Source organism: Primulina tabacum, chromosome 8 (assembly GCF_025594145.1).
Source record: "Primulina tabacum isolate GXHZ01 chromosome 8, ASM2559414v2, whole genome shotgun sequence".
In the NCBI taxonomy this organism is placed as follows: Eukaryota; Viridiplantae; Streptophyta; class Magnoliopsida; order Lamiales; family Gesneriaceae; genus Primulina; species Primulina tabacum.
In genome coordinates, this window is record NC_134557.1 from 8,181,092 (window position 1) to 8,193,263 (window position 12,172).

At 36.9% G+C, this 12,172-nt stretch overlaps 2 protein-coding genes across 2 annotated transcripts; both read left to right on the forward strand.

The window, feature by feature from the left end:
- The first annotated feature begins 3,196 nt into the window (after positions 1-3,196).
- Positions 3,197-6,494, forward strand: LOC142553566 (vesicle-associated membrane protein 714). Its single transcript, XM_075663911.1, has 4 exons — positions 3,197-3,584; positions 4,560-4,750; positions 5,502-5,665; positions 6,162-6,494. Exons 1-4 carry the CDS (start codon positions 3,362-3,364, stop codon positions 6,253-6,255), a joined length of 672 nt encoding a protein of 223 aa, XP_075520026.1. The 5' UTR covers positions 3,197-3,361; the 3' UTR covers positions 6,256-6,494.
- Positions 6,495-7,186: 692 nt separating this feature from the next.
- LOC142553571 (capsanthin/capsorubin synthase, chromoplastic-like) lies at positions 7,187-8,903 on the forward strand. Its single transcript, XM_075663917.1, has one exon. It carries the CDS (start codon positions 7,319-7,321, stop codon positions 8,801-8,803), a length of 1,485 nt encoding a protein of 494 aa, XP_075520032.1. The 5' UTR covers positions 7,187-7,318; the 3' UTR covers positions 8,804-8,903.
- Positions 8,904-12,172: the final 3,269 nt, after the last annotated feature.

The window sequence follows — 12,172 nt, forward strand, 5'->3', positions numbered from 1 at the left end:
AGACCAAAGCCTATTTGGGGGTTTGCATAAATGTTGGAAATTGTTTTTATTTTTAAACAAAAGTGGAGGCAGAAACACAAAATCCAGAAATTCTAGCTTGATTCTAAAAAAACTATTTTTTGAAAAAATCAGCTTTTATAACAAAAGAATATAATTTTTAAGGAAAAAAGATGATTATACGTTGTGGGGAGCCGGACGTTAATTATCTTATTAATCGTCATTAGGACTAATTTAATTAATTATAATAAACAGGGTCTAATTTTTTTTTTAAATTGCGGAACGTAATGGCATACATCTTAACATACACGTCAGTATTAAAAGTACAAATCTTGCACTATATACAATCAGTCTCAACTAAGGTTTAACAACTATATAACAAATGTTTAAACCCTAACTCTAGTCCAAGTCCGTAGTCTCCACTCTAACTCGATCTTTCTTCACCTCTGTGACCCTGAACCTGTCCCACCTGTTGCCATGCACACATACAGACAAGACAACAGCCGGATAACTCCGGTGAGATATAAATATCCCAGTATAAACAATGTATCAATGCAATCATATAAAACATATATAAAAGCATAAGCAATCATTAAAACATGTATCCAATCTGACTACATGAATCACTACGAATCTGTATTTAAGTCGATAACTTATTATCTTATCTCAACTTATTTCTAACCTAGAGATCCCGATCTAATTTAGACTTTGGTATGCTGTAACGAATGTCTACAATAGACGTCGATCTACATCTAAGCTCATCGATACACCGTAAGTCTAGAGTCTACGCGGTTCTGACAAAGACTCGGCGGTTCTGCCCTAGCTAGGCTGATCTGCCCTAGACTCAAACTCTGGCTCTGCTATAATTCAATAGACTAAACATATCAATCTGATAATCTGCAAATATCAATGCAATAAAGTAAAGTATGTGATTTTGGGAAACTCAAGTCAAACTTAACTCGAGTTGTGCAATCCCGAATCAACATTTATTTATACCTTTTATTCTGTCGCTCTGATACAATCGAAGTCTCGACTCAAAGCCTGTCAATGTTCAATCTGGCAATGACAATATCAATATTCTGTATCAATATTCTAATCAAATCACAACATCTCTGTTTTATCAAATTCTGACGGTACAACAGTGCAATCTTGCGATACTGATAATACTATATCAGTCTATACCAATTCCAATCATTTACAATCAACCACTGTACAAAACTAATATCAATTCTAGTCAATCTCATTCTGAAATTCATAACAATTCCAAATTCAGTCCGTTTATTAATCTGACTTCGATTCTATGATGTCTACTATGTCAAGAACACTATATATGAATCGTATCTGATTCTGGACATAGCATAATTTCAAATCTTAACAAAACGTAACAAAACTTACGTCCTGTTATAGCTGTCGTTGCTAGGAACACGTTGCCGTACTCGGATTCAAATTTGGACGGACGGATTTCTCGCAAGATCTATTCTAAAATCAAAACCAAAAAGTTGGCTTCGGTTTTCTTTTTCTCTTTGTTTCCTTCGAAGACTGAATTCTATATATATATATATATATATATATATATATATATCAATTCGCATGTCAAGGCAACGTGGCAAATCTTCAATCTGCATGTCTCGCGCATATGCGCGACATCCACTGGCGCATATGCGTGAGACCTACTGGTCTCGGCCCTTGGCAGCTCGCGCATATGCGCGACATTACTGGCGCATATGCGCGATGTCTTCTGGACCTCACTTGCATAGGCTCGCGCATATGCGCGATGTCTTCTGGATCTCACTTGCATAGGCTCGCGCATATGCGCGACATCTTCCGCGCATATGCGCGAGGTCTTCTGCCTGTTTGGCGCATGTGCGCGCATCCGGTCGCGCATGTGCGCCAATGCTACTGTCCTCGCACATCATTTTTCACACGCTAACTCATTTCGTGCCTCGGTTAGCCCTTTCATAATTATCTCGATTAAAAATCAATAATCGTAATTTAACACGATATAAAATCTCGGGCATTACATACACTATTACATATACATGAAATCCAAATATACATAATTATCTTTATTTATTGCAAGAAATTAAAAGGGCTTATAATTAAAATGCTGCCAGGATTTAGATTTTTACCCGCACCGAAGAGGAACTTTTGTTTCCTTCTCTCCATCGTAAGCTCGAAGATAGGAATCCTAAAATCGATCAACTTATCCCAATTCTTGATATTTATAAGTTCGACCCTTGGGATTTACCAAGTACATGCTTTTTCTGTCTCTCTCTCTCTCTCTCTATATATATATATATAATTACGTATGTCCGTAGTCTGTATTATTATTTTTTTATAAAAGACATGTGAAAATATTTGCATGTATTTTGTAAGAAATTATATTAGACTGATACCAACTCTTTTCATGCATGCAAGAGTCCATAAATATATACGTAAAAAATTTCTGAATCCGCTCTAACTGAAATTACTAGTTTTAAATGCAAAACAGAGGTTTGTGTTGGGGATGCCGAGCAGTGGTTTTTCTTCGTGTCACGTGCATTCATCCGGCGGTAAGGTGATCGGTTTGAAGAAAAGCTGTGTGCTTTACGAGGGGAAAACTCTCAAAGGATCGAAAACTAAATGGAAGAATATGCATCATGAGTATAAATTCATCCAGCAAGATTCTCCCTCCTCCATTCCTCAGGTAAATTTCCAGATATTTAATCAACTCACAAACAGTGAATGTTATGGTAATGGTTTTTTTTACAATTTTACTTCAAATTTCACGTCTGGCTAATCACTTGCTGACGAAATGAGGTGAATGTGTGCAGAGTTTAGGCGGTATCGAGAAGTTTCCGGGCATTTGATCGACGCCGGACTCAGGCCGATGGAAACCGGCGACTTGATAATGTCTAGTTGAATTCTTTGAGTCGAGACTTATCTTCCACTTTTATGTTCTTTCCGGGCATTTGATAGAACTAAATTACATATGAGTTTCTTTATATAAAGAATACAAATGAAAAATAAATTGCTATTTACTATTTAGTACTAACTTTTTAAATTTTTTTTCAGAGTAAATGTTTATTGAAGTTTCTAATAAAAAAATTAAAATTTTAAAAATATATATGTTTATTTGTATTTTCAAAACTATTTATTTATTTAATAAAATAAGGAAGAAAAACAAAGAAACTGGAAATTACTTCCAAGCCCCCTGAGAAATGTCGGATTGAACAGCAAATCAAAACCCTAAAAAGAAAAGAATCTCCCCGAAGTTGACTTGGCAGTATAGTCTAGCTCTTTCCCCTTCCAATTCTGGCGATTATTGCTTAATCATTAAAATAAATCTCAACTTCCGCTGTAAATTTGCATTCGCAAGATTGGTATGGCGATTCTGTACGGTCTAGTAGCGCGGGGGACCACGGTGTTGGCAGAGTTTAGCGCCGTGACGGGAAACGCCGGTGCAGTGGTCCGTCGGATATTGGAGAAGCTCTCCGAGACTGAATCCGCTGAGTCCAGGCTTTGTTTCTCTCAGGATCGTTATATTTTTCACATTCTCGTATCCGATGGCATTACATTCCTCTGTATGGCAAACGATACCTTCGGAAGTAAGTAGGTTGGAGGTTTTTTTTCCCAAAGTTTTGAACTGGAAAAGTTGTGTCGGTCAGGGTTCAGTATGCTGTGTGAATCTTCTTTAATGTTCAGTTTATTGATGCTTGGCTTTACTTTCCATGGTTCAATTTAGTTTTACACGCCTGTATGTCATTGGATTTGGTTTGTTGAATCGATTGATCACAATTGTGTAAGATCACTGTAGTTTCCATTCGGTTGCAGCTCTTGTGCACGTTGTATGCTTGGATTGATTTCTTGTAAGCGGTGCGTTCTAAGTAAGATGTGTTACTGTAGATGCAGGGAGTATAAATTCTGTACAAGAAATTGTACCAAGAGCAGATCTTTGCCAGTTATTTCATTTTGAACGGACCAATGCCCATAAAGCATTTTGTTCAAGTGGTTAAGGATGACAACGTGATAGTTAAAGAACTGAGTGGTAAGAGTGAAGAAACATATTCAATTATAATTCTTGCGTAAAATTTAAATCGATTCATGATGCAGATAGACACACACATTGATAACAAGTACGAAGATGACATATGACAGTCCATTCGATGGATTGTGGTGGCAGTACTCAACACTAATTTTAGGGCACATATAAATATTTTGTAACTGCTAGTGATGTCATAAAGAATATTGCCAATAGTTGATGGTTAGGAATTAAAATGCGGGGAACTTATTTCTTTAATTTTTAACAGTAATACATGGCGTTTGTGCATGGCATTGCAAACTACCATTCTAAAATTAAAGAGTCAGATCTGAACAATCTTTGAACACCAAACTGTATTTTCTGGGTTGACTATGTTTCCATTTGAAGTGAGATTCATGTTACTGTTCATTAGCTTTATCATGCATCTAGATTTAGATTATGTCGGAATTTTAATTCATTTTGAAATCAAAGATTTCTTGATTTGTCTACACCAACTCATGTATACTTACGCGTATTTGGCTGTTTTGAACCAATATTCCAGGGAGAATACCCTTTTCTTACTTGGAGGATATTCGCATGAGATTTATGAAGAACTATGGGAGAATAGCTCCTTATTCTCCTGCATATGCCATGAATGATGAATTCTCTAGAGTCTTACACCAACAAATGGAGTTTTTCTCCAGTAATCCTAGTGCAGATACGCTCAGCCGCGTCCAAGGAGAAGTTGGTGAGGCAAGTATCACTAGCCACCTCCACTTCACTCATAAAAGAAATAGAGAGCAAAGCAAAGGAGGAGTAAAATGTGAATCTATTTTGTGTTTGATATTTATTCCTTAAGAATGGAGATGCTTATGCAGTTTTCATCTGTTGAAAAGATATTATTTCGGGTTTATTATGCATGCTGGCCGCTGTATGTATTGATAATTTAGGATTGCAATTTTAGCTTTGATGCATTTTTCTGTGCAGGAGAACTTCCTTTAGGCCTTATGTTTGTTCATGATGTAATCTGTTCTACTTTCTTATGTTGAAGTATAATGGCTCTGGCCTCTTTTCTACAACTATATTATGAATGTAAGTGGAGAATACAATGAAAAAAGGTGATGTCCGCTACCATACCATGAAGGAACAAAGATGCCTTATTTCCATGGTTCCTTCTTTGCTAAAGAAGGATGCAAATGTCGTAAAACAGCAAACCAGCAATGCCATTCTTTTAATTTGTTTCGTGTATGTTTGATCCATGTGTTTTCCTTTCTTTTACGTGGATAACTTCCTTGCAGGTTTTTGTAACAAATGCATGCACCTGAAAGGTCCTTAAATGATTAAAAAAAAAGGTCCTTAAATAGTTAAGAGTATGTTAATTATCAGTAGAATTTTGCACCGGTTTAGTATCTGAATCAGAGTTTTTTGGTGCTTCTTTTTGTGTCAGCATGGATATGATCTAGGTTATCTTCCGTGATTATAACAACTGAAACTTGATATTCAGATACGCACGATAATGGTGGATAATATTGACAAGATACTAGAGAGAGGTGACCGGATTGAGCTTCTTGTTGACAAGACAGCAACCATGCAGGACAGTTCATTTCATTTCAGAAAACAGTCGAAACACCTTCGCCGTGCTCTGTGGACAAAAAATGCCAAGCTTTTGTAAGTATTGCCATATCCTCATATTAAATTTGAATCAATTTTTGGAAGACTATACCAGTAATTGGCAGGTGTCGTGTGACAAACCAAGCAATGCATTTTTTGAATTTTGAAGAAGATAACCATATTCACGAACTACCAAGTTTGCTGAACTAAAACATTGGATTCTGTTTATCTTTGTATCGGACTCATCTCCTGCTAAGTTTCTTTTCCTCGTCAAAGTAGAATTAGACCATTCAATTCTGTAAATTTAGTTTCGTCTTTCTTTCAATATTCTGCTTTTCTTGGTGCCTGTACAAGTTAGTTTTGCAATTTTCAAATCAGTACTTTGTCTTTGAAGTTTCTATCATGAATATGAATGGGCCTATTTCTTTTACTGTATTTCGTCATTTATCTAGAAGTAGGAGTGCATGGGGGGCTGAAATGCAATTATGACTGCTGTAAATTCATAATCGAAGGCCTTACTGACTCTATGAATTCTTATGTTTATTCTTGACAGGGCCATGTTGACATGTTTGATTGTTCTACTCTTGTATTTAATAATCGCAGCTGCCTGTGGAGGCATCACTCTACCGTCTTGCAGATCAAAATAATCTTGTGAGGGATGCCTCAGGTGAACGCGTTTGATATCTTTCAGAAGATAACATTGCTGCCTAATGTTTGTTTCATCCAGGATGTCTATATTGTTAGTGAATAATTAATGAATCACTGTCATTATGGCTGTACAAGCAATGTGAAAGGGAGATGATGACATTTAGCATATTGTCGCGAGTATCTCAAATTATGTATCATGAAAATGTTTGGAAAGATTTAGTTTGGTTTTTCTGTTTCTTTTTTGGTTGTCTCAGACCCTTTGGAATGTAGTCTAATATCATTTACAACGATAGAATATATCTTCAATATCAAATGTTAAATAAAATAAAAGTATATTTGGCGTAAGCATTTTTACTTGATATTAAATTTAAAAAAAAAAACATCGAGCTTAATCATGTACTGTATAGTAAGATAGAACTCGTGCCGATGAACCAAAATTGCTGGGAAAAAGAGATAAATCAGCATTGATGTGTAGTGGGCCCCATAATTATTAAGTGGAATGAATTAAAGCACATTTACTTGGAGTATTTATTTGGAGTAGTTTTTGTGATACTGTCTCACGAATCTTTATTTGTGAGACAGTGTTAACTCTATCGATATTCACAATAAAAAGTAATACTCTTAACATAAAAAGTAATATTTTTTCATGGATGATCCAAATAAGAGACATGTCTCACAAAATACGATCCGTGAGACAATTTCATGTCTTACTTTTAAATTAGGGTGGCTGGTGTACCAAAAAGTTTCCAACTGGCTTAAAGGAGAAAGATCCAAATTTAAAATATTTCAATATAAATTTATTAAATCTTAAATATTAAAATAATAAGTTAATGTTGTTTTAAACATGAAATCAATTATTTTGAATATAAAATTTAATATAATATGTATTTGCCAAAAAAAAAAATGTGTAACATGTAAGGTCGTGCATAATCAGGACATTGGTCTTGGTATGAAGCCAAAGTTGTCCGAACAGAATCAATTCCTTGGAGTCGAGGATTCCTTCAATTCGGCTGCATAAGATCCCATTTTCTTTTCTTCCTTTGTCGATCATTCCATTTTCTCATGGAAACTCTCTTCACCGCAGCTCCACTTTCTTTAGTTCCTTTTTCAAGGCCAAATTCATCAATCGGCGCTCCATTTTTTCGTCCGATTACTAAAACTCATACGAGAAAAGAACGTCAACTATGCCAGAGCAGCAAATTTTCTAGTTTTCTCGACTTGGAGCCTATATCCAAACCAGAAACTTTAGACCTCGACGTCCCGTGGTTTGATCCTACCGTCAGGCGTCCTATATTCGATGTGATCATAATTGGCGCCGGCCCAGCTGGTTTACGGCTCGCTGAGCTAGTGTCCAGTCGTGGAATTAAGGTATGTTGCATTGATCCTTCGCCCCTTTCTATGTGGCCAAATAACTATGGTGTTTGGGTTGATGAATTTGAAAGTTTGGGACTTGAAGATTGTTTGGATAAAACATGGCCGATGACTCGTGTTTATGTTAATGATCATAAGTCTAAGTATTTGGACCGTGCCTATGGTAGAGTCGCTCGGAAGGAGCTGAAATTCAGGTTGTTGTCTGGTTGCGTCACAAATGGTGTCAAATTTCATAAAGCCAAGGTTTGGAAGGTGGAGCACGAGGAATTTGAGTCTGCTGTTACTTGTGATGATGGCTCCGAGTTAAAAGCAAGCTTAATCGTTGATGCTAGTGGCTTTACGAGTAGTTTTATAGAGTATGACAAGCCAAGAAACCAAGGTTATCAGATTGCTCATGGTATTTTGGCCGAAGTTGAACATCATCCATTTGATTTGGATAAGATGGTTTTAATGGATTGGCGGGATTCCCACCTTGGAAATGAGCCATACTTACGTGATAGCAATTCAAGATTTCCAACTTTTTTGTATGTCATGCCTTTTGATTCAAACTTGGTATTCCTTGAGGAGACTTCCCTTGTTAGCCGGCCTGTGTTGTCATACATGGAGGTGAAGAAACGGATGGTGGCGAGGCTGAGGCATTTAGGCATACGAGTGAGGACTGTGATTGAGGATGAGAAATGCTTGATTCCAATGGGCGGGCCTCTTCCACAGATTCCTCAGAGTGTGATGGCGATAGGTGGGAATTCGGGGATTGTTCATCCTGCAACTGGCTACACAGTGGCTCAGACAATGGCCCTCGCCCCCGTGTTAGCAGATGTTATTTCCGAGTGCCTTGGCTCGACTAGAATGATAAGAGGGACACAGCTGTATCATAGAACATGGAACGGGTTGTGGCCTGTGGAGAGGAGATACACCAGGGAGTATTATAATTTTGGTATGGAGACTTTATTGAAACTTGATTTGAATGGGACTCGCAGATTTTTTGATGCTTTCTTTGAGCTTGATCCTCACTACTGGCATGGATTCCTCTCAGCAAGATTATCACTTGGAGAGCTTATCAAGTTGGGCTTCTCCCTCTTTAATAATGCGTCAAATCTTTCAAGATGGGATTTGGTAACAAAGTGCCCTGCGCCCTTGGTGAAAATGATGGGCAATATGACCATTGATACCATTTGATTATTTGCAACTGTTTAATATAGACATTTCAAACTATTTATCGATATGTACGGTGCTGTTAATTTAAAGTTACAGGACTCTGTGTTATTAGAGATGTAAAGTATGTGGGTTTTTTTTAATAATTAATTTAAAAATAAAAAAATTTTCAAAAATATGTGCTTTTTGATTAATATACAACATCTTACTAAAGATACTTTCTGTTATTGTTATTTATGCTATAATTTATCATCCTTTTTTTAGTCTTGGTTCCAATATTTTCAGTTGATGTCATGATCTTACAAACTCAAAATTTATTTAAATCATAATAACGGATATAAATAAATGCAGAGAAAATTGAAAATGGGGAGATTTCAATGATCAAAATTATTTGAGTCAAACAAGCTGCCACAAACAAGGAAAAATGGAAGGAATTCAAACAACCACCTGATGCACCTCACTAAGACAATTTTCATCTGAAAGTGAAACCACGGTACTGTCAGATGCATTGTCAGAACTAATAACATGTGGACTTGGTGGGGGTTCACAAATTGGAGAGCTTGGAGGAGGATTTTCCGGTGTATTTTGTGGAGGATTATAAGTGGGAATAGGTGGTGGGATTTTTTGTGAACTTGGTGGAGAAATGTAAACAGGACCAGGTGGTGGGTTCGGTGGTGAGAGACTTACAGGAGGATTATATGTTGGCAGATGGTGGTGGATTCTCTTGTGGGCTTGGGGGAGGATAGAACACTGGTGGATTGTAAGTCGGAATGGGCAGTGGACTTTGTTGTGGGCTTGGTGGAGGAGAGTAAATTGGAAGTGGACTTGGTATTGGTCTTGCAAGAGGATTGTATGTTGGAACTGGAGATGAATTTTTCTGTGGACTTGGTGGAGGATAATAAACTGGAACTGGAGTTGGTGATGGACTTGTAGGAGGATTGTATGTTGGAACTGACGGTGGACTTTGCTGTGGACTTGGTGGAGGATAATAAACTGGAACGGAGTTGGTGGTGGACTTGCACGAAGATTGTATGTTGGAATGGAGGTTGGACTACTTTGCTGTGGACTTGGTGGTGAATAAGAAACTTGAATTGGAGTTGGTGGTGGATTTGTAGGAGGGTTGTATGTTGAAACATGTGGTGGACTTTGCTGTGAGGTTGGTGGAAGAGAGTACACTGGAGTTGGTGGACTTTGTTGTGGGGTTGGTGGAGGACTTTGACTGTGGGGTTGGTGGAAGAGTAGGTGTCCGACAAGCCAATTTGTGGCTCGAGTTTTATTGACTCTAATGTAAAACAACTTTTATTTTAATAATATTTTACGATTTTATTCGATTATGACAATATACTTTATCTGTTGTGAGAGCCCAAATTTTTTTTTAAGGCCCAGCCCAATTGGATTAAGTTAAATAATAATAATAAAAAATAAATAAATAAATAAATAAAGAAGAAAAGAAACGTGAAATTTCGTTTTCTCTCTCCTCGTAGCCGATCTTCTCCATTCTTCTTCACTTTCGAAATTCATCCGTCGATTATGGCCGTTTCGATCATCCAAAAATTAAAGTAAGTACATATTTGAAATTCTCTCGACAAGGGCTATCCAGTGATACCTTTTTTGCTAGGAAAAATCGTGACTCCCGGAAACCTGTCGGAGACCGGCGCCTGTTTTCGCCGGAAAAGTTGGAAGAAAGCTTGGGTTATGTTGTTTGAAGCTTAAATTCGAAGCTTTGAGCAATTTTCGAAATTTCAGAGGTATAATTATGATTTTAGGGTTTCGAATTTTGGAGATTTTAATTCAATTGAGTTCCAATAATTAATATATATTGGATTATTGATTGTATGTGCTATATCGGAGTCGATTGGAGGATATTAAGCTAATTTTCGAAATTTAATTAGATAATATTTCGAATTTGGCCTACTAATTTGGGATTTATGATATTTTGAAATGTTAAATCGTTATTGGGATGTGTTTATAACATTAGAAATAGAAAATGAAAATTTTGGAAATTCCTAGTAAATATCGAAAATTTCAGATTCGATATGATTGAATTTTCGAAATTTCAAGTTGTCCGGTATTGAGAGATTTAAGTTAAATAAATCGTTATATTTGACTTTGAGTTGAGTTTTAGAAATTGTAAAGCCTAAATTTAGGCCAAATTATCAAATATTGGAAAAATAAATCGAATTTGATATGAAATATATTATTTGCCACATGATTGGATTCTTCGAGAAATCCTTAAGAAATTTCAGTGGTAAATTAAGTATTCGATTGAGGTACGCATGAACTGTTTTATTATGACGCCTATATGATGTGAAATGACGTTAAGTATTTTGTAATGAGTTGTGGCGTGCCTTATGTGCTTTTGTGAATACATGTTTGCATCCATGCATTTATTTGAGTTGATACTATTGGTGCATAGCATTTCGAGCCTTGACTTCTTTGATTGCTATTGATATTGATATTGATCTATCGAGTTGTTGCGTCATCGATGGAGCGGGTGGGTAGGATTAGCATTCCTGATGACTTGCATGATGGCTGAGTGGGTAGCTCCCGTACCCTCGATGCTACGTGCATGGATGAGTGGCGACTTGATGTTGCGTTGCTACATTCCTGGCACGGGTGACCACTGTTACTGTTGTTGATGCGATTCATTTGGACTCCGTTTGCTATTCGTTATCGGTTGTTACCTTTCACGCATTGCATTACATTGCATTGCATCGCATTTTACTTGATTATATTTCATGTCAATTATATTTGTCGTAATATTACTGGTTCGTCGTACTGGGGCCAGACCCTTCGTTTCTTTTTATGCTTGTGGTTGTTTTTGATGCCATAGCAGGTTATCCAAGAGGATTTGACGCGTCTGGTGGAGCGTCAGGTAGCGGTGCCCAGTAGTTGGATTGTGATTGAGAGTTCCCAGATATTATATTATGGAGTCATAATTTTGCCAGGAAATGCCCTGTGTAGCTGTACTGTTATTTTTACGATGTTTTGGATTGTTGTTGTGTGAGCGAGCCTTGTCGGCTCTGTATATGCTAGTCCTGGCCAGTGCGGCTATAGGTTTGTGAATTGATGTTATGACTTTATTTCGAGTATATAAATATTATTTGTGATGTTTTGATTTTTTTTGGGATGTCCTATTTACGGGGAGGTCATGCCGAAATTTCTATTGGCCCAAAAGAAAAATATTTTAATCGCTTTCGTTGTTTACATTAACAAATCCTGTTTGTTTGGTCATTAAACGTTAATCAGGAGCACGGGCCCCCACATCTGTATACCCATGCAAGCTGCATAGATAAAGTTCTTGAATATACAATATGTACCATGATGTCTGCGTCGCAATGTAAGATCATGAAACTCATTAGGAAGTGTACCGTATATTCTAAACAGGTTCCT